Below are 22,170 nucleotides of genomic sequence, written 5' to 3'. Positions count from 1 at the left end.
ATTAAACTTTTTAACAAACGCATTTGGCATGGAGGGAGGTAAGGGCACGGCTGGGCTGCTGGGGGTTTGCAGGGGTTTGGGAGAACCTCTAGCTAAGATTCTGTGATGTTCAGAGAACCCCCAAATCCCACTCCTGGCTGGCCCTGGCCACCGTGCCCCACCCCTCCCAGGAGTCTCCACGTGGCCTGTTTTGGATGCAGGTAAGTGCAGGGTGCGCACAGAGGCTCGGGGAGGGCGAAAAACGGGCCTACCGGAAGTTCGAGAAGGCCAGAAATGGGCCTAGCGTTTCCGGCCTCCAGAGGGCCTCTGGAGCCTGGGGAGGCTGTTTTGTCCTCCTGGAGGCTTGAGGAAAGCCTCTGGAGCCCGGGGAGGGCAAAAATGTCTCCCACCCATGATGCAGGAGGCCGACTAAGCCACGCCCACCATGGCCACGCCCACCCAACAACCGGGCAGAGAACCCCTTGCTAAAATCTTTGAAGCCCACCCCTGAGAAAGGACACTTCTATCCTCTCCGGTGTCCCTACTGGGAGTGGAGCAAGGAGCTCAGTTCTGTTCTATTCCACTCTCCAACAAGGTCTGGATTTGATTAAGGGTTTTGAAAAAGAAAAAAAACCAAATTGTATGGGAAACGTTTACACATTTGCTAGAGAGCTAACTGTCTGTATTTTCACCAGATGAGAGGGATGCTCACAAAACCACCTTCGTTCCCCTGGGTCCCTCAATCTTTCAGTTGGACTGAACAAAGAGACCATCCAAAATCCTTGACTTACGACTATTTAATGACTGTTCGAAGTTGCAACAGCACTGGAAAAAAGTGACATGAACAGTTTTCAGACTGATGATGACCGTTGCAGTGTCTCCATGGTCACATGATTGTAATTCGGTGCTTAGCAGCTGGCGTGTATTTATGACAGTTTGCGACAACAAAAAGAGGAAATAACGATCAGTTTGGGGTTAGAGCTGGAAGACTGTTACCTCATAGCTTGCAAGAGGAAACCGGAAATGTTAGCTTGTCTAAGCAACCTCTTTTCCAGGTGTTCATGAGAAATGCACGTCAATCACAGGACATTTCCCACCCAACATCTGACCAGGTCTAATCCTGCTTAAATGTTCAAAACCCTGCAATAGAATAGAATATCTATAGCTCAGAGCTGAACTGTGGAGTCTTTGGTGCTCTCTGAGCTCAGTTCTTTGCTTAGACATTTCATCACCCAACTAGGTAACATCATCAGAATGAGGGAGGGAGAGAGTTTGTTTCTTGTTTATATACAGTTGTTTGCCCTGCTAGTGTTGGTGGGGTGTTGGTTTTCTTCTGATGGTGCCTTGATTAAAGTGTTGTTTTCTGCTTGTCTTGGAATAACATTAGACAACAATCAAGCAGGATTAACACTAATTGTGGAGTGACAAACTTGGACAAACTTTCTTATTCTAAATACTACCAAGTTTTGCTGTTACTAAAGCCTAAATCTTCTCCCCTTTTTTAAATGTAAATTTTAATTTGTTTTTAAATTATGGGGTATTTTAAATTCAGCCAAATTATTTAATTCGTTTTTAATTTATTTTAATTTTTTGTATTTATGTGTCTTACCTTGTGGCTGTTCACCGCCCTGAGTCCTTCGGGAGAAGGGCGGTATAGAAATGTAATAAAATAAAATAAAAATAAATAAATAATTAAATTATGAGCTTTTTCCGATTATGATTTTCCACAGGTCAAAGAGATCATCTTTTTGAAGAACACCGTGATGGAGTGTGATGCCTGTGGTAAGTCCACTTGAAAAGTGTTGATTCTAAAAGCCATGCTTTGAGTTTTTTAAAAAACAAAAGGAGGAAGAAAGATTACCCTGGTTTAGGGCCAGGGTACTTACGGGACCGCTTTCTGCCACCAATAGCCTCCCACCGGCCAGTTCGCTCCCACAGGGCCTCCTCAGGGTGCCGTTGGCCAGACAATGCCGGCTGGCGACCCCCAGGGGGAAAGCCTTCTCTGTGGTGGCACCTACCCTTTGGAACAATCTACCCCCAGAGACACGAGTGATCTCCGACCTCCGGACTTTTCGTCGGGCCCTAAAAACTTATTTTTTTCAGTTAGCCGGTCTGTCTTGATTTTATGGTTGGTTTTAAAATTTGATACGGATTTTAAATTGATAAATTTTAAACTACGGGCCAAATTTATCTAAATTATTTTAAATCTATTTTTAACTGTAACTTTATGTATAAATGTTTTTATTTTGGCTGTTCACCGCCCTGAGTCCGAAAGGAGAAGGGCGGTATAGAAGTTTGAATAATAAATAAATAAATAAAATACATTATCTTGACCAGGCCCCCAGTCCTGACCATTATCACTTGGATGTTTCCTGCAATAATTAGACAACTGAGAACCAATTGTGCTCATAAGTTGAGGGTTACTGTACTATCTTTAAACATATAAGAAATATATTCCAGCAGTATCTAAAATGATATTAAAAGATCTAAAAGTATGTAAAGTACATCTGTGTAGCAGGAGCTTGGCTCATTGAGGACTGGTGGTTCTTGCTGCTGGGCAAAACAACAGCCACATGTGCTGTGGCTATGCTATAAATGGCATTTCGTCTGTAAGCAGCATCTGGAACCAGGCTGGGTCTAAGTGAGCAGGATATTTGCTAATCAGAGGGAGGATCCTTTTCATTGTAATCTGCAGAAGACGAGGAAGCAAGCATCAGAGAATCTCCCTCCAACTTCTTTGCAATTTCCTCCCTGCCAAAGACTGAGGCATTTCCATTTAGGATCACAGTGTTTGTCTCCCACTAATCAGCCATGAAGACATGAGAAGGTGCCTTACACTCGCTGATAAGAGTAAATGGTTGAAAATGAAGGAATGAGCAAAAATACCAGAAGTTACAGGCTTTCTTACTGCTAAGAATTGGTGTCTTTAAAGGCTGCGGGGGGGGGGGGGTTGAGAGTGTGTGTGTGTCAGAATAGTCAAAATGTCCGCCACAATGGTGCAATCAAAGCCTGACTCCCTTTTTTAAAAGATGCAAAAAATGTGTAATAACAAGAGGAAGAGGCACAGCACAGAGACAGTCAAACAAGAGATATCTCAGTCCACAGAAGGACAAAAGGGGACCTAGTTTTCTGGAGAGTAAAAGTTGAGGGAAGAAATACTTGCAAGTTTGCTTAGATCAGGGCTGTCAAATTCCCAGCCTGCGGGCCAGATGCGTCATGTATGTCACACATATGCCCTCAAGCAGTGGTGAATGCTTGAGGGCTCCTGGATTGGAGCTGAAAGGCAAAAGGGAGCAGAATGCCCCCTCCCACATGTTGGGGTAGACCAGGTGTCTCCGTAAACACTTAATCTTTCCCCTGGCTTAAGCTGATGAAGGGAGGAGAATTTATGGCTCAGAAGGTTAATTCAACTGCCTAACATGCAGGAAGCCCAAGTTTGAATCCAAGTAAGGGTATGGCTAGCTGATGAAAGGTAAAAAGCTTGAAATAGATCTATACTAGTCTCCCTTTATTTCTTTATCAGCAAAAATATAAATTTTATATATATATATATACACATATATACATACACACACAACACACACACACACACATATATATATATCACATATATGGGGAGGGGATTTCCCGGTTTAGTTCAGTTGGAGTTGGCAACCTGAGGTGGACAAGGGGGCATTGCTGAGGATTTATGTCAGTGTTTTTAATTGTTTTAAAACATCTACTAAGGGTCTGTGTGGGCTGCACTGCACACTGCCAATTCCTTGATTTAAAGGGGAATTATTGCTGTCCCCAAAAATTATCATAGAAGGGAAGAAAACATCAGTGGCATCATGCAATAGCTGGAAAGGGGGAAGGGAAGAAGAGGAGGAGGAGGAGAGGAGGAGAAGGAAAGGGAGAAGAAAGGAGAAGAGGAGAGGGAGAAGGAGAAGAAGAAGAAAGAGAGAGAGAAAGAGAAGGAAGAATTGTAAGAAGTTAGCACCCACCCCTCTCCTAGGAAAATGAGATATTATAGGAAATAATAAAAGGGCAGGAATATTTCCCCTAAAAGGGAGGCAGAAACTCATCCCCCCCCCCCCGTCAATGGGCATATAAGGCCTGGGCCAGTCTATTTTACATAACAAAGATCGACCTCCTTCAGGCAGTGCCATATTACATCATTCATTCATATTACATTCATTACGTCATCACCCAGCAAGGCTCAGCCAAGCCTGGGACATAGACAACCTACAAAGTTACCCCTGCATGGGAATTGAAATGGATTGGTATATGTATATGCAAATACAAACAAGATATGAAAAAGATGTTAAACTACATGGTTTTTACTTAGAGAAGACTGAGCTGGATAAGATACTCACAGGAACAGAGGATAAATTAATTAAAAAATGTTATAATTTTTTTACTGAATATAGAATTAGAGGAAGAACAAGTATAAGAAACGATAGCTTGGGCAAAAAAATTTGGACATTAAATTGATTTTGATAAATAGCAACAATTATGGAAAAGAAACTATAAATTAACAATGTCCACTGCATACAAGGAAAATCAATATAAAATGTTTTACAGATGGCATATGCCCTCTGAGAAACTGGCAAAAATGTTTAAAGATAAATCAGCTAAATATTGGAAATGCCACCAGTTACCAGATTCATATTACCGTATGTAGTGGACATGCTCTGAAGCAAAGAACTATTGGAATAAAATTAAGTTATGGTTGGAGGAAATGATATAACGTATGGATTTTAAACCAGAGCTATTCCTATTGGGTTTCTTACCAGAGAAAATTAGTAAAGACAATATATATTTGATTATGCATGTAATAACAAAAGCAAGGATTGTTTATGCACAAAATTGGAAAGCAGAGAATATACCATCGGAGGGAGAAGTAATTAAAAAATTTTTAGATTGTGCAGAAATGAACAGATTAACTATGATGATAAAAGAAAGAGAAGATTCAGAATATTTTAAGATATGGAATCAATTTTTACTATTGGTTAAAAAAAGAGATATTAATAAGTTTTAAAAGAGATTTTTTTAAAAATGTAACTAGAATATTATATTAGTGGAAAATTTTTGTAATAGATTTGGTGAGAACGAAGATAGAAGAGATAAGAGAAGAAAGAAGTTTTTGGAGATAACACCGAAATGTCACATGAAGAAATGAATGATGTATTCAATGTTTGTTTGTCTTAAAAAATAATAATTTTTTTTTAAAAAATAAACTTACCCCTGCATGGACCCATGGGAGTCCGATGACCAATCAGAACAGAAGCTCAAATTAAAAGCCCAACGGAGGGCATAAGACCCACGCACTCTCAGCATCTCTGCCTTTTTGCCCAAGACCTCAAAACCGTGTGGTCTTGTCCACCATTAAACCATCTTTTCAAGCAGTCTCCATGTTTCCAGTGTCTTTCTTCCCCACTTGGAATTGAACCCAGATGGACATTTCTTCCAACAGAATAAAAGGGTCTGGCTGACTGTGCAACCAATCACAACAATAATAATAATTGAGGTGGCCAAATCTCTTTTTTTCTCTCTCTCTCTCCAGGCTTGGGCACGGGAGCGACGGGCCCTGGGATCATTGTGGCTTTGAACCGCTGTTCTCCGAATCCATGCTTCCCAGGGGTCACCTGCACCAGCACCCCGACCAGCTTCCATTGTGGATCCTGCCCTCTGGGTTACACAGGCAACGGGACTCACTGCACCGACATTAATGAGGTCAGGATAAGCTGCTGCTCTGGACAAGTGACCTTACCGCCAACCAGGCGCCTCCAGAAAGAAAGGGCTGTGAATGAGGGGGGGGGCTGGCTGTTTTGCAGCGTTAAAAAGAGCCTTTCTTGGATCCAAGCCAGACTTTTTTTTCCCTCTGGAAGAAAAATAGGAAAATTCTGAGTGCCCTTTAAACCAGGAGATTGCGAGTTCTAGTCCGCCCTTAGACATGAAAACCAGCTAGGTGACTTTGGGCCAATCACCTGGAGCCTGTGAGTTCTAGTCCCGCCTTAGGCATGAAAACTGGCTGGGTGACTTTGAGCCAATCACCCGGAGCCTGAGAGTTCTAGTCCCGCCTTAGGCATGAAAACTGGCTGGGTGACTTTGAGCCAATCACCCGGAGCCTGTGAGTTCTAGTCCCGCCTTAGGCATGAAAACTGGCTGGGTGACTTTGGGCCAATCACCTGGAGCCTGTGAGTTCTAGTCCCGCCTTAGGCATGAAAACTGGCTGGGTGACTTTGAGCCAATCACCCGGAGCCTGAGAGTTCTAGTCCCGCCTTAGGCATGAAAACTGGCTGGGTGACTTTGGGCCAATCACCAGGGGACTGAGTTCTAGTCCCGCCTTAGGCATGAAAGCCACCTGCACACTATTCCGGAGAATCAAGTTCTGGTAAACCTGGAGATTTTTAGCTTCCCAGCCAATAGCATCCCACCCCCATTTGTGAACCAAAGAGATTCAAGATTCAAGCTTTGCTGGCTGGGGAATTCTGGGAGTCGAAGTCCGCCAGGCTTAAAGTTGCCAAGGTTGGAGACCCCTGCTTTAAGCTACTTTATAATCCTTTCAGATGACTGGGGTCCAGGTGGGCACAGCCTGCCCATGTTAGAAATGCCCACTCCCAACAGGGCATCTGAATGGTGGGTGGACAGCAAAGCCACAGTTGCCCTCTTGGTCCCCCAATGAGTGCCTCTTCTCTCTGCAGTGCACAGCCAACCCCTGCTTCCCCAGTGTCCGCTGCATCAATACCGAGCCTGGTTTCCACTGTGAGTCATGCCCTCCTGGCTACAGAGGGCCACCGCTGAAAGGAGTCGGTTTAGCGTTCGCCAGGGCCAAGAAGCAGGTAACAAGGACCTTCTCTCCCCTGGGGCGAATTTGTAACATTGGCAGCGCATGCAGGTAGTCCTCGACTTACGACCGTAAGTCATGTCGGTTGATAAGTGGGTCACCACACAGGGGTGGGCTTCAAAAATTTTAGCAAGGGGTTCTCTGCCCGGTAGCTGGGTGGGCATAGCCATGGTGGGCGTGGCCTAGTCGGCCTCCTGCACCACTGCGGAGGGGAGCGTTTTTGCCCGCCCCGAGCTCCGGAGGCTTTTGTTGGGCCTCCGGGAGGGTGAAAATGGCCTCCCCAGGCTCCAGAGGCCCTCTAGAGGCCGGAAATGGTAGGCCCGTTTTTCGCCCTTCCCGAGCCTCTGTGTGCGCCATGCACTTACCCGCATCCAAAACAGGCTGCATGGGGACTCCTGGGAGGGGTGGGGTGGGCGGGGCCAGCCAGGAGTGGGATTTGGTGATTCTCTGAACTGCACAGAATCTTAGCTAGAGGTTTTCCCGAACCCCTGCGAACCCCCAGCAGCCCACCCCTGTCACCACATGGCCGCTACTGATTTTATTATCATTTTTGCAGTGGTTGTTAAATGGATCCATTGAGTGGAAGGTTTCTGGCAAAAAAATGCAAATTGTGGTCACTGAGGGATGCTACAAATGGCCACAAATCTGAGCCAGTTCCCGAGCGCCCGTAATGTGATCATGTGACCTTAGGGGGCAGGCAGCCGTTCAAATTTCAAATATGAGTTAGAAGTAGCCCTGGGGAGATCTGTTAGCTATGGGGGTTTTTTGCCAGAAAATAGAAAGAAATGCTGATTTTCAACAAAAATGTCATGCTTTACAATCACGTAACAGTGGGATGCTGCAAAAGGCAATGCCAATTGGTGGCTGAGCACCCAAAATATGGTCACATGACCACGGGGAGAGGGTTGGCCTGGCTATTGAAACTTTGGGGGGATTCATTGTAATCTTGAACAATCACTAAATGTGAACAATCGCTAAATTGAACAATCACTAAACAATCACTAAGTCATAGATCAGGTCGTCCTTGATTTACAACCACAATTGAGCCCAAAATTTTTGTTGCTAAGTGAGACAGTTAAGTCTCACTTTTGCCCCCATGTTACCCCTTGCTACAGTTGTTAAGCGAATCACTACAGTTTTTAAGTCAGTCACATGGTTGTTAAGTGAATCCGGCTTCCCCGTTGACTTTGCTGGTCAGAAGGTCACAAAAAGGGGATTGCATGACCTCGGGGACACGTCAATCGTCATAAATATGAACCGTTTGCCAAGTGTCTGAATTTTGATCGTGTGATCATGGGGATGCTGAAACGGCCCTAAGTGTGAAAAATTTTCAGTGTGTAACTTTCAATGAATGGTTGTAAGTCGAGGACTACCTGTATGATGCTCCCATCATTGGATCCAGCCCTTCCTCCTGATCCCTGTGTGTTTGTTTTGCCAAACAGATCTGTAATGATGTCAACGAATGCGAGGAAGGGACTGCCAGAAACTGCGTGTCAAATTCCATCTGCATTAACACTCCGGTAACTATTCTTCACCATTCTGTCGCATAACTTCTCAGACCTGGACTTTATTGCCTCCAGAGTGGGTGGGGAAAAATTGGACCAGCCTTCTCCAACCTGGTCCTCTCCCCCTCCCTGATGTCTCCTTCCTTCTCCTTGCAATTTGATCTTTGTGGGTTGCTTAGCTTTCCAAGATTAGTGGATCTCATCTAAGAGCCACCAGCTGCAGGCAAGTCTTCTGACTCACTGTTTCCATCGCCTGGATGTTTCAGAGGAGAAGGGCTGGTGTCCGGCCAGCCATACTGACTTAAACATCCTGTTGTGTCTTGTGTTTGGATGAGCGTCAGAATGCATTGTCACTGCGTTTTTGTATTTACCAGATGAGCTTTTATTTTTGGATTTTCGGACTTTCCGTAGCTTGCCAAGTTTCTTATCAGTAAGCTAACTGCGCATGTCCACATTCCTTCACTTTCTTTCTTCTATCTTTCTTTGTTCTCCTGCCAAGAGATCCGGCCGCAGAGAGGTGGCCGGCAGGAACGTTGCCAAAATGTAACTATTTAGATTAGTGAGATGTTTTATTTTCTTTATAACAAATAAATGAGTTTTTCTTAGAAAAATATATCTTCGGGTTTATTTTCTTAATGTATACTTGCAAGGAAAAGTCTCGATCCACGTCTCTAAATCAAGGTGCGATTACCCAAAAGCAGAATGGGATTAATTAGCACCCTGACATACATGTCCCATCGTAAGGTGGGAACGGCTTCCAGAGTTGGATGTGCGTTCATTGAAAACCCGGAAAAGAATCTGAGTTTGGGTTCCATTTGAGCATGTGCTGCAGTCAGGGTGGATTTGATTTAAATCGAGCTGATTTAAATCACAATTAAAATCATGATTTAAATCACTAGTAAAAAGGCTTGATTTAAATCAACTCGATTTAAATAATAATTTTTAAAGAGCAACTGTCATCTCTGCTACTCCTTTGACCCACTGTTGACTCACCGATAGTCCCAGTGTTGCAGAATATACAGCCTCATGCTACATAACTAAGTTCCATTTCATGCTGAATAAATTAAATTATTTATGTATCTTAAATAGAAAACTATCTTACGATAGATTTTTACCCCAAAAGTTTTTTATTAAAATAAATTCGATAAAAATCAAAAAAATCCGATTTAAATCAAAAAAATCTGATTTTTTAAAAAATTTTTTAAAAAAATCATTGATTTTTATCCACCCTGGCTGCAGTGGAGCCAGAGGGATTCTATGAATCTCAGAGCATTACCACCCTTTGGGATGCTTTAAACCAGGGGTGTCCAACCTGGGCAACTTTTAAGACTTGTGGACTTCAAGTCCCAGAATTCCCCAGCTAAGCTTGGCTGGCTGGGGGATTCTGGGACATGAAGGCCACAGGTTTAAAGTTCCCAAGGTTAGACTCCTGTGCTTTCAATAAACAATTATTATTTTAAACAAATAACCAGTAGAATGCCTTGCCTCCAGAAGTTGTCAGTGCTCCAACACTGCAGGTTTTTAAGAAGAGATTGGACAACCATTTATTTCTAATAGTATAAGGTTTCCTGCTTGATCAGGGGCTGGACTAGAACAGGGGTCTCCAACCTTGGCAACTTTAAGACTTGTGGACTTCAACTCCCAGAATTCTGGGAGTTGAAGTCCACAAGTCTTAAAGTTGCCAGGGTTGGGGAGCTCTGGATTAGAAGACCTCCAAGGTCCCTCCCAACTCTGTTATTTTGTAAAGGGTGGAAAAGATGGAGAGAAAGTGAAGGTGGAGAGAAGGTCTCACAAGAGTGAGCTGGTTTCATCCATCTGTTGTGGGGAGGAGACGAATGTCAATCCAGCTGGTTGACTACCACATTTCCTCCTGCAGGGCTCCTACAAATGTGGGGCATGCAAGAGTGGCTTTGAAGGGGACCAGAGTTCCGGCTGCCGGGCCAAGACCAAGCGACGCTGCCCCAATGGTCAACCAAGTCCTTGTCATGAGAAAGCAGAGTGCATTGTCGAGCGGGATGGGACCCTCATCTGCCAGGTGAGTTGGAGGCTTTCTCTGGAAGTTCCTCACCGACTTCCCAAACAGGCCCAAGATTTGGGAAACGGATGTTGTAGTTTCTCAGTTGCGAACGGTGGAAAGGCCTGGATTTGTTTGCTCAGAACCTGTTTTACGCTGGGGAACACTCTGTGTCCACAGTACAGAGTGCCTTTGAGTGCAGACGATGTCAGATTCCAGACAGTAGTAGTAATTTATTTTAGGAAAAGAGGAACGTTAAAGCTGCTAGCAATGGAAGAACAAGCTGTTGACCAAGGCAGGTTACAAGGTGATACACAGGTTCCTTGTCTCTGTTAGAAGTAGAGGCTAATCCAGGACAGTGGAGTTCTTGGTCCTCTCTGAGCTTGCTTGTTAAATTTAAATTTACCGACAAAGAAATAAAGGGAGACTAGTATAACTATTTCAAGCTTTTTAACTCTCATCAGCTAGCCATACCCTTCTGGGATTCGAACCTGGGCTGCTTGCATATTAGGCAGATGTATTAACCTCTAGGCTATGGGCTCTCCTTGCTTTGTCAGCTGTACCAGGGGAAAGATTAAGTGTTTTTCCAGTCTATCAGGGCAACCTGGTCTACCCAAATATGGGACGGAGCATACGGCTTCTGCTTTCTGAGCTTGGTTGTTTTCTTGCAGACGTTTCACTACCCACCCAGGTAATGTCACCAGTGCTACATGTTACCTATTGAGCAATGAAATCCAATGTTACCTGGATGAAAACAACCAAGCTCAGAAAGCACCAAGGATTCCACAGTTCAACCCTGAACTACAAATATTCTCTTTTCTTGGTAATTCAGGACTTGATCGAGTCATTGTTCCCACGTGATGGTGATAAGTGTTCTGACCTAGGCTTCCCAAAAGCACGAAGCCGACTCCTCGTCCCGATAAAACCCCTTTTATTTAGTTTAAAGAGAATTCCTCTCCAGCAAAGTTCTGGCCAACAGTCTTTCATGAGATTTCACAACTTACAGACCTTTATCAGGCTTGGAGAGCTGCCAGGCTGATATCTTCCATACCGCCACTCTGTAGCAGACAATACTTGGCAAGAAGTCAGGAACAGATCTTCACTCTAATGAATTGAACTAATTGTTTCCTGCAAACTCCCCTCCCCTTTCGCTCCTCTTTATTCCCTTTGGGAGGGGCCATTCACTGTCCACCTGTGGCTTTACTCCTGAGTTGACCCTTGTTTCTTAGCTGTTCCCTTCTCCTGGCAGCTCTGCGCATGCGCACACTGGGAACAGGCTCCAGCTGTTCTTCTGCCCCACTGACGTCCGACTCCAAAGGCAGCTGATAACTGTCAGACAGCCCTGGCCCCATCTCTGCTTTTGACGCAGAGGCCTCCTCAGAGCCTTCCCCAGACTCCAGGACTGGCCCATGTTCCTCCCCAATCTCCTCACTGTCCGAGTCTGCCACTAGCTCCGCTGGCTGCTGGTGGGCCACAACAGATAGTGAGGATGAGTTCAATTTGGTCCCCCTTCCCTGACAGGAATTTCCCATATTGAGGTCTGCCTCAATTTAGAGCCATTTTTTTTTTCTTGGGAGGCGGTGGCAAGGATGGGCATTCACGATTCCTTCTGCTTCTAGTGCATCGTCGGGTGGGCAGGAAATGGCCACATTTGTGGAAGAGATACCGACATTGATGGGATTCCAGATGAGAAGCTTCCTTGCAATGATGAAAAGTGCCAGAAGGTAAGAGACCTCCTTTGAGTTAGGGTTTTCCCTCAGCCCATGGTTTCATCCGTTTCTCCTGCTCTGGTGGGGAATCCAAAAAAGAGGCTGAGACCTTAGAAAGAGTCCAGAGAAGAGCAACAATGACGATAAAGGATTTGAAGCAGGGGTGGTATTCACTTACCTTCGCTACCGGTTTGCAAATGTGAGCTCACGCGGGCGCTCGCTTTGTACGCAACACCTCTGCATATGTGCAGGACCTTCTGCACATTGCAGGACCATCTGCGCATGCACAGAGCGTCAAAAACGGGACGTGATGATGTCCGGGAGGGTGGGCGGAGCCTCCCACAACTGCCGTTACCGATTTGCCCGAACCGGATAGAACCGGCTGAATACCAGCACTGATTTGAAGGCTATATACTATAACAATGACGGCTAACCTTTTCACCACCGAGTGCCAAAACTGGAGTGCACGCATGCCAGAGCGCTGGCCAGCTGCTCTCATCCAGGTTCCGGCGCATGCATGGGTGCCATGCACCTGGTCTTCCGGCACACATGCGCATGCCAGAACCTGGAAGACAGCAGCTGGTCAGCGCCCATGTGCATGACCAAACCCAGAAGAGCAGCTGGAGGTGGCGCGCCTGCCCACAGAGAGGGTTCTAAGTGCCACCTCTGGCACGCGTGCCATAGGTTCGCCATCACGGTACTATAAGAACAACTGAGAGAACTAGGTATGTCTAACCCAGTGTTTCTCAACCTTGGCAGCTTGAAGATGGATGGACTTCAACTCCCAGAATCCCCCAGCCAGAATTCTGGGAGTTGAAGTCCACCCATCTTCAACACGTCAAGGTTGAGAAACATTGGCTTAACCTATCTAAAAGAAGAGTTAGTGGGAGCATGATAGCTGTCTTCCAGTACTTGGGAGGCTGTCACAAAGAAGAGATTTATTCTCCAAAGTGCCAGAGGGCAGGACAAGGAGTGATGGGTGGAAGCTTGTTAAAGAGAGATCTAACCTAGGAGGAGAAATTTTCTGACAGTGAGAGCAATTAATCAATGGCTTGCTTCCAGAGTTATGGGTGATCCATCCCTGGAGGTTTTCAAAAATAGACTGGACAACCATTTGACCAGTATTGATATAAGGCAGTGATGGCTAAACGTTTTGCCATTGCGTGTCAAAAGCGGGGGGAACGCGGGGGGGGGGTCGTGCACGTGCGTGCCCACACCCATATTTCAATGTGCCCCGCACATGCGCGCATGAGTGCCCCATGCTCCCCCCACTTTTGGCACATGATGGGATGGTGGGCCCGGTAGGCCTGTTTTTTGCCCTCCCCAGGCTCCAGAGCCTTTCTAGGACCCTGGGGAGGACAGAAAGGCCTTCCCCACTCCTCTCCATTTCTGGCCATGGGAGGTGGGGGTGGGGAGGCTGTTTTTGCCCTTCCCAGGCTCCTAGAAAGGCTCTGGAGCCTGGGGAGAGCGAAAAATGGGCCTTCCCCCCCCCCGCGGAGGCCCTCCGGAGGCTGGAAACAGCCTGTTTCCCGACTTCCAGCGGGCCCAGAGGGTCCAAAAATGAGCTGGCCTGCGCACACATGCTGAACTAGGGCAATGGTTGCGTGCCCACCGATATGGCTCCGCGTGCCACCTGTGGCACACGTGCCATAAGTTCGCCATCACGGTATAAGGTCTGACATGAGTAGGGGGTTGGACTAGAAGACATTCCAACTCCTTCCAGCCCTACGATTCTATCAGTGAAGCCCACTTCAAGGCAGGGGAATAAAAGGCAGGGAGATAAGTTTGGGAGGCCCCTATTTCATTAGTGGGATCTTTGTTATTTTGGGGCAGAGGAGAAAAATCACAGAACAACTGATACCATGGAGAGAAACATAGACATAGAAGCATCACCTTCAAATTTGTCCTGCATTGGTAGTTCTGACTTACGACCACAATTGTGACTAGAATTTCCATTGCTAAGCAATGCAATTGTTCAGTAAGTCGGGCTCAATTTTACAACCTTTTCTGCTATTAAGTGAATCACTGGAACTGTTAAGTGAATCGCATGATAATTAAGTTAATTAAAAGTCAGCATCGGGGAAATTTGGCTTCCCCCATGGACTTTGCTTGTCAGATGCCTGCTGAGAAGGTCGCAAATGGCCATCACATGCCCCGGGATGCTGTAATCATTGTAAATACAGGCTGGTTGCCGAAAACTTGAATTTTAATCTTGTGAATTTGGGGGATTTCATTTCATTTTTCATTTCATTTATTGGATTTGTATACCGCCCTGCTCCCGAAGGACTCAGGGTGGTGAACAGCCACAGAATAAAACACATAAATACAAAATTTAAAAACAGAATAAAACCGAATTAAACAATTTGGCCGAGACAAATTTAAAATACCCAATAATTTTAAAAACAAATTAAAAATTACATTTTAAAGGGGAAAGATTTAGGCCAGGCCAGCTTGATGGGATAAAAAAGTCTTGAGAGCGCGACGGAAGGTGCGCAGATCCGGGATCCTCCGTATCTCCGGGGGGAGCTCGTTCCAGATAGTAGGTGCCCCCACAGAGAAGGCTCTCCCCCTGGGGGCCGCCAGTTGACATTGTTTGGCCGACGGCACCTGGAGGAGCCCCTCTCTATGGGAGTGTACCGGCTGGTGGGAGGCTATTGGTGGTAGCAGGCGGTCCCGTAAATAACCAGGTCCTAAGCCATGGAGCGCTCTAAAGGTGATAACCAAAACCTTGAAGCGCATCCGGAAGACCATTGGGAGCCAGTGCAGCTCGCGCAGGAGAGGTGTTACATGGGAACGCCACGCCGCTCCCATAACCACCTGCGCGGCCGCATTCTGCGCCAGTTGGAGCCTCTGAGTGCTCCTCAAGGGGAGCCCCATGTAGAGAGCGTTGCAATAGTCCAGGCGGGAGGTGACGAGGGCATGAGTGACTGTGCGTAAGGAGTCCGGATCTAGAAAGGGATGCAACTGGCGAATCAGGCGGACCTGATGAAAAATGCTCCTGGTCACAGCCGTCAAATGCTCTTCTAATGATGCAATGGTTGTAATTGTGAGGACAGGTTGTAAATCACTTTTTTCAATGGTCACTAAATGAATATTTGTAAAGTCAAGTCAAATAACTGCATTAATGACCCAATTCCAACAATAAGGCAATTTTATTCAGTCCTTCTTAAATATTCTTAGAGGAATTCATTGTGCACAAAACAAAACGATTTATGATGATTAAACTCATGTAAACACCCCTGGAAATTAATTTCACATGACTTAAGCATTTCTCTGCTGGTTTTACCAAGATAGGACATCCAAATCCCCATTTTGGAGGTCATGTAAATAAGTCATAGTCTTGTCTTTACTTCTTTGAACTTTTTATATGAAAAATTTACCGGCTGTAATTAATTCCGCCGACACCTCTAACCGCAGCAATAACATCTGGAGCAAATAGACCAAATGACAAATGTTGAACAAACTGCCAAGAAAATATTCTGAGGTAAATGAACCTCATTTTTAATTCTGTGCAGGCCTTTCAAATGGTTCCTTTGGGACGGAGTGAATTCAAAATAATAAAACACCAAGAGGCCCAGTTTACTCTTACCACTGCCCCCCATCATAGATGTAAACACCATTTTAAAACTGAAATTGTCTTGGGATATAACTGTTCACAAATAAACAGGTTGCAGTTATAACTATGACCCAACAATTTCCGTGTAATCAAGGCATCCCAATATTTATTAGCAATTAAGTGGGGTCAGAAGCCTTGAGTTGAAAACAGAGTTGAGTTGTGAAGTTTGTTATTTCAGTCAGCAAGTAAAGCTGGGATAAACAAACTTTATGATTATTGAAAGTGTGGAAAATTAAATCCACCTTTCTTAATTCATACCTGTACAATTGGGACAATGAAAATTTTGCAGGATGTCTTTGCCAATTAAATACATTTGTTGAAATAAATACAGTGAGGATTAATTAATAATAGCTACTGAGCTGAATTCAGCTTAATCACATTTCTCTTAAACCAAATACTCCAAGAATTCTAAGTCACTTTTATAAATCTGTGTTTTTCAAACTTGGCAACTTTAAGATATGTGGACTTCAACTCCCAGAATTCCCAGTCAGCAAAGTCAGGATGGAGGCCATGTCAGTGAGATTGAAGCTCTGTGATCCACTCTACCTCCTCCCAAAAAAGGCAGGGCTTTGATTGCACTGTTGTGCCCGCCATCTTGACTCTTTTGACCATATCTTGCAGATACCCCTAGAAGTGCACTTCTTTGATGTATTTCTGGGAATTTGGGTTTTTAAAATCAAATTATTGGCCTCAGTACACTTCTCAGATCAGACTGGAGTAGTGCAGAAATCACAGGAATAAATAAATGTTTTAATTCAAAAAATAAATGCCTTAATATTCTTGGCACACACAGACGAACATAGTTCAAATCTAATAACTGAGAAACTATTTTGCCAAGTAATTAAAAGTCAGCATTGGAGAAATTATATCTTGCGTTGACGGCTGGCACTCTCAGGCTAAGAGAAAATATCTCCCAAAAAGTTTGGTTTAGCAGTTAGCGGTTAAGACAACAGGCTAGAATTCAGGAGACTCTGAGTTCTAGTCCTGCTTTAGGCATGAAAACCGGCTGGGTGACTTTGGACCAATCGTCAGGAGACTGTGAGTTCTAGTCCCTCCCTAAGCATGAAAGCTGATTGGGTGATTTCAGGCCAATCACCAGGAGAGGGTGAGTTCTCGTCCTGCTTTAGGTATGAAAGCTGGCTGTGTGACTTTGAGCCACTCAGCCCAACCCACCTCACAGGGTTGTTGTGCGGAAAATAAAGAGGAGAAACAGTATTGAGTTTGTTCACTGTCTTGACTTAATTATAATAAAAAAAATAAAATAAAGGTGGGATACAAATTTTTGTTTTAAGCGACATTTCCTCTTTTTGGTCCTTCAGGATAACTGTGTGACGGTTCCCAACTCTGGCCAAGAAGACGCTGACAGGGATGGGATTGGTGACGCCTGTGACGATGATGCTGATGGGGACGGGATAAAAAACTCTGAGGTTAGGACGCCTCCTGACAGTGACCCATCATCTTCAGACCGTTTCTCTCCTGTATTTCCTAAGACCAAAGAATCTTTATTCTAATTTCAAAGTGATCTATTTAGCAGCGGGTGTCCAATCTTGACAATTTTGTGTGTTGAATTTATGGTTTACCGACTAAGAAATAAAGGGAGACTAGTATAGAACTAGGGATGCAGTCTTTACAGCGCTCCAGTATCAGTATATCTCCTAAGTACATACAAATTATTTTCGTTATTCTTCCGCTGTAAAGATCAAAATTGTGATATAAAATGAAGAAAATCATTTAATAAAAACTATTAAAAAAAAAGATCTGGGGACATGGTGGCTCAGTGGCTAAGAGGCTGAGCTTGTCAATCAAAAGATCGGCAGTTCGGCGGTTCGAATCCCTAGTGCCGCATAACGGGGTGAGCTCCCGTTACTTGTCCCAGCTTCTGCCAACCTAGCAGTTCGAAAGCACGTAAAAAATGCAAGTAGAAAAATAGGGACCATCTTTGGTGGGAAGGTAACCGCGTTCCGTGTGCCTTTGGCGTTTAGTCATGCCGGCCACATGACCACGGAGACGTCTTCAGACAATGCTGGCTCTTCGGCTTTGAAATGGAGATGAGCACCACCCCCTAGAGTCGGGAACGACTAGCACATATGTGTGAGGGGAGCCTTTACCTTTACTATAGATCTATTTCAAACTATTCAGCTCCTATCAGCTAGCCATACCCTTCTGGGATTCGAATCCAGACTACTTGCATATTAGGTAGATGTATTAACTTCTAGGCCACGGGCTCTCCTCCCTTTGTCAGCTATACCAGGGGAAAGATATTTTTTTCATGGCAACCTGGTCTACCCAATTATGGGACGGAGCATACCACTTCCGTTTTTGCCTTTCAGCCCCAATCCAGAAGCCTTCACAGGCAGTCACTTTTGCGACAAACTATTTTGTGTGTTTGTCTCAAACATTTAAGGCTTGTGGACTTCATCTCCCAGCATGGCTGGCTGGGGAATTCTGGGAGTTGAAGTCCACAAGCCTTAATCTTGCCAAAATTGGACACCTCTGCATTGGAACTTGTACGATGCCTAAAGAGAACATCAACATTTTGGGAACATGATGTTCATTACTTCAGCAGGAGATTTCCCCAACGTATCCTGCTTGCCAGCTTCCCTTGAAACATCTCACTGTGTATTGCAGGGAAAAACCAACATCTCAACAAGCAGGCTTTGTCAGCTACTCCAATTTTTTGTAAAGCCGAGCTGGTTTTCCCGTTTCTTTCCGACTTACGAATCCTTCCCCCTGCAGGACAACTGTGTGTTTGTGCCCAATGCGGACCAGCAAAACGTGGATCTAGACAACTTTGGGGATGCTTGTGACAACTGCCGGAATATCAAGAATAACAACCAGTGGGACAGTGATGGCGACGGATGGGGAGATCTGTGCGACAACGATATGGATGGAGACAGTGAGTTTGGGCTTTCTGGGCTCAGAAAGTGGGCCGGTTTAAAATATATATATATTCTCCAGAGTTTCACAGAGCAAGATCATTACTCTGTGAAACCAGTTTTTCTTGCTTTCTTGAAGATACAGGTAGTCCTCGACTTACGACCGCAATTAAGACCGGCAATTACGGTTGTAAAGTGAGTCACTGTTTGAGTGGACCTGATTTTAGGACCTTTTTTGTAGCATTTGTTAAATGAACACTTAACATTAAGCATATCCATTGTTCGTTATGGAGTGCTTTTTTCCTGAAAACCGGAATTAAATGCCGGTTTCCAGAAAATACGTCATAAATCACTGTCACGTGATTGGTAAATATGGGACTGTTGCCAGGTACCTCAATACTGTTATGTGACTATGAGGGGAGGGGATGACATTGGGATTTCAGAGTCAGGTTGTAAGGTTTTGGGGGGGTTCCATTGAAACTATGAATGATCGCTAAGGGACTAGTCATAAATCAAAGTGTCAGGTTACGATGTCGTCTCAAATAAATTGCATTTCCAAACAAATAGTCTTTGATGAAATCTTTCACTTATTGAGTACAACAATCTGTCCCCGAGTCCATCGTAGTCAGCACTGACCTTCTGACCCCAAACCCTCCCTTTCCGTTCCCCAATTCTCTGCGTCTCATTGGCCATCTTCTAAGTCACTCTCCCCATCTCTACTACTTCAGCTCACAGGAATACCCCTCCTCCCATCCCATCTCCTAGGGGATAATATCTTCAGGGAAAATAAGTAGGTGAAGAGTCAAGCATCCTCTTCTCTTCCTTATGTCAGCACTGGAGTGAATGTAGCTTAGAGTGCTGACACAAAGATTATCTCTACCATTTTTATACAAACTATTTTTTAGCTTGCTCTTTGTTAAAAGAAACCTCCCAAATGTATCCAGGCCATGATCTACATAATCTGGCAAGTGTGATGCTGAGGTGCCCCCCCAAAAATACTCCCAGCCATCACAACTGAGGCTTAAGAGCAAAGACCCCCATTGGTGCTCTCTGGGCCCAGGAACTCCCCACATTCTTTGCTCCTTATGGTTGCTGTTTCATTTACTTCCTCTTCTCCAGAAATTAAAAATGTCTTAGACAACTGTCCGAGGATCCCAAATAGTGACCAGAAGGACACTGATGGGGATGGAGTTGGAGACGTCTGTGACAGCTGCCCCTTCATCAGTAACCCAGATCAGGTGAGACATTGGCTTGGATTCATACAATATGCTACTTTAGTCGCTTAATGATCTAAACAGCTGCGCTTGCTAAGGAGAATAGCAGTAGCATTTATATACTTTATAGCAGGGATTACCAACCTTTTGGACCTCAGGGACCACTAAATTCATAATTTAAAATCCCGCGGACCACTAATATGATCCGCCTAATGACCAGCTGGGTGGGCATGGCTAGGTAGTCATGTGACTGAGTGGGCATGGCCAACTCGATGTCACTTGTGCCGAGGGGAACCTCGCCAGCCTCTACTCACCCCTCCCCTCCCAGCCTCTCCTCGCCTGCCCGCCCGGGCTCCTTAGAAAGCAGTTGTTGGAGCTAAGCAGCCACCACAAAAAAGAGCTGGCAAAACAGCTGGCTAAGTTCAAATTGGATCTGGCCGAGAAGGAGGTTCAGCAGAAGCACCTCACTCAGGACTAGGAGCATAGGTTTTCCAAGCAGAGGGAAGACCTGCGGGAGTGAAGGCCAGGTACCTGCGCCTGGAGGCTCAGCGGGCTGAGATGGTCAGCCAGTTCCAGGCCATGAGGCAGTCCCACTGGAACGAAGCCCTCCGGCTCTTCGCCACCAGTAGCGCTTCCCTCCAGCCTTCACCCAAAGCCCTGTACCAGGAGGCCGAAGCAGACCCCAAGTGGAAATTTCTGTCCCCCTCTAACCCGCACAAAAAGACCCCGAAGGAGGAGATTCTCTGCAGCAACACAAACATTCATTGCACGTATTCGGCCCAGGGGCCGTAGTTTAAGAACCCCTGATTTAGTGCAATATAAAAAATGCAAATAATTTTTCTGAGGACCACCAAATTTTTCTCGCCAGTTGGTGACCACTGCTTTACAGCACTCTCTGGGTGGTTTACAATATTTGCATTTTTTTTGTGCACAGGAAACGGTGTCAGAAATGGGTAAAATTCCATGACCTGTTTACATTGCATTCTTTAGAGCAGGGGTGTCAAACTCGATTTCATTGAGGGCCACATCAGGGTTGTGTTTGACCTCGGGGGGGGGGCATGGCTAGCTTGACGTCACTCGTGTTGGGGGCACCTTTGGTGGCCAAGTGCTAAGGCAGGACTTCCTTCAGACCCTCCCTCACTCTCATTATAATCTCCTCTCTTCCCTTCCCTCCTTCCTTCCTTCTTTTTTCTTTCCTCATCATTCTTTCTTTTTCCTTCCCCTCTTTCCTTTTTTGCTCTCTTCCCCTCTTTCCTTCTTTTTCTGTCTTTCCTCTTTCCCTTTCTCCTTTCCTGTCCTGTCTTGGATGCTCAAATGCAATCCTTCCAATCAAACCTTCCCTTGAAGTGTAAAGGGCTATTTTAATTGGAATTTCATTACTCATAATTTGGGATGGTGCCCTGACTTTTTCATTCTCCTGGGTGAATGAGCCTGGAAAATCCAGCACAGGATAAAATCTTTTGACTTTTGATTGTGGGAAGCCACCTGCTTCAAATCTTTTTGTAAACAACTATAGCTTAAACAATTCAATAGAAATGTACGTTTAGAGAAAGGGTACATTTAGGAATCTTAGCCTTTATGGAAAAGATTTTGAAGATAGAAGTGTTGATAGAAGTGGAAAATGTTTCACTTGAAACATTCAAGTATTCCAAGTCTGCATCTGATAAAAGCATCTTAGGGAGGTTTCTAAAGGAAGGGAAATTAAAAAAAAACAATTAAAGCTGTTGGTTTGAACTCCGAGGTTGGCAATTTGGTTGCAAACATTTCGGCCCTATTTGCTTGTGACCAAATCGCAATCAAATCGTCAGCCTCGGAGCTCAAACCAACAATATAGCTACTAATCCGAGCTACTAATATTCCAAAGACATTTCATTTCAATTCAATTCAATTCAATTCAATTCAATTCAAGAGCCTTGGTGGTGTAGCAGACTAAAGTGCTATTAAGTAGCACCAGCTACCTGCAATTACTGCAAGTTCAAATCTCACCAGGCTCAAGGTTGACTCAGCCTTCCATCCTTTCTAGATAGGTAAAATGAGGACCCGGTTTGTGGGGGCAATAAACTGACTTTGTATATATAAAAAAAGAACACCACTTAGAGGCCCCCAAAAACCCTACTAAGCAGGTATATACAAAAGTATGAAGGCTATTGCTTAACGCGTTGTAAGCCGCCCTGAGTCTCCGGAGAAGGGCGGCATATAAATCGAACCAATAAATAAATAAATAAATAAATTAAAACTGTTTTCTACTTTTCGTTACTTAGAAAGATACTGACCACGATCTTGTTGGAGACCCGTGTGACACCAACCAGGACAAGTGAGTTGAAGAATTATCTGCCTTCATTTCACATGTAGCAAGGTTTGAATTTCTGTCTGCATCCTTGCAAGTATAATTGCTCTATGAATCCTTTCTAGCTGGAAGGGAGACAAG

General features: G+C 44.8%; 1 protein-coding gene across 1 annotated transcript in view; it reads left to right on the top strand.

The window, feature by feature from the left end:
• COMP (cartilage oligomeric matrix protein) overlaps positions 1 to 22,170 on the top strand; it is a 47,104-nt gene that overhangs the window by 9,952 nt on the left and 14,982 nt on the right. Inside the window, exons 3-12 of the mRNA XM_087876067.1 lie at positions 1,710 to 1,761; positions 5,525 to 5,694; positions 6,666 to 6,803; positions 8,251 to 8,328; positions 10,190 to 10,348; positions 11,947 to 12,051; positions 16,972 to 17,079; positions 18,389 to 18,548; positions 19,648 to 19,766; positions 22,004 to 22,056. Coding sequence (XP_087732193.1) covers positions 1,710 to 1,761; positions 5,525 to 5,694; positions 6,666 to 6,803; positions 8,251 to 8,328; positions 10,190 to 10,348; positions 11,947 to 12,051; positions 16,972 to 17,079; positions 18,389 to 18,548; positions 19,648 to 19,766; positions 22,004 to 22,056 — 1,142 coding nt within the window. The remainder of the gene's footprint in view (positions 1 to 1,709; positions 1,762 to 5,524; positions 5,695 to 6,665; positions 6,804 to 8,250; positions 8,329 to 10,189; positions 10,349 to 11,946; positions 12,052 to 16,971; positions 17,080 to 18,388; positions 18,549 to 19,647; positions 19,767 to 22,003; positions 22,057 to 22,170) is intronic.

This window comes from Pantherophis guttatus, chromosome 1 (assembly GCF_059756535.1).
Source record: "Pantherophis guttatus breed Tessera chromosome 1, ASM5975653v1, whole genome shotgun sequence".
In the NCBI taxonomy this organism is placed as follows: domain Eukaryota; kingdom Metazoa; phylum Chordata; class Lepidosauria; order Squamata; family Colubridae; genus Pantherophis; species Pantherophis guttatus.
Note: the sequence above shows the minus strand (reverse complement) of the source record. Positions and strands in the feature narration are given on the sequence as shown.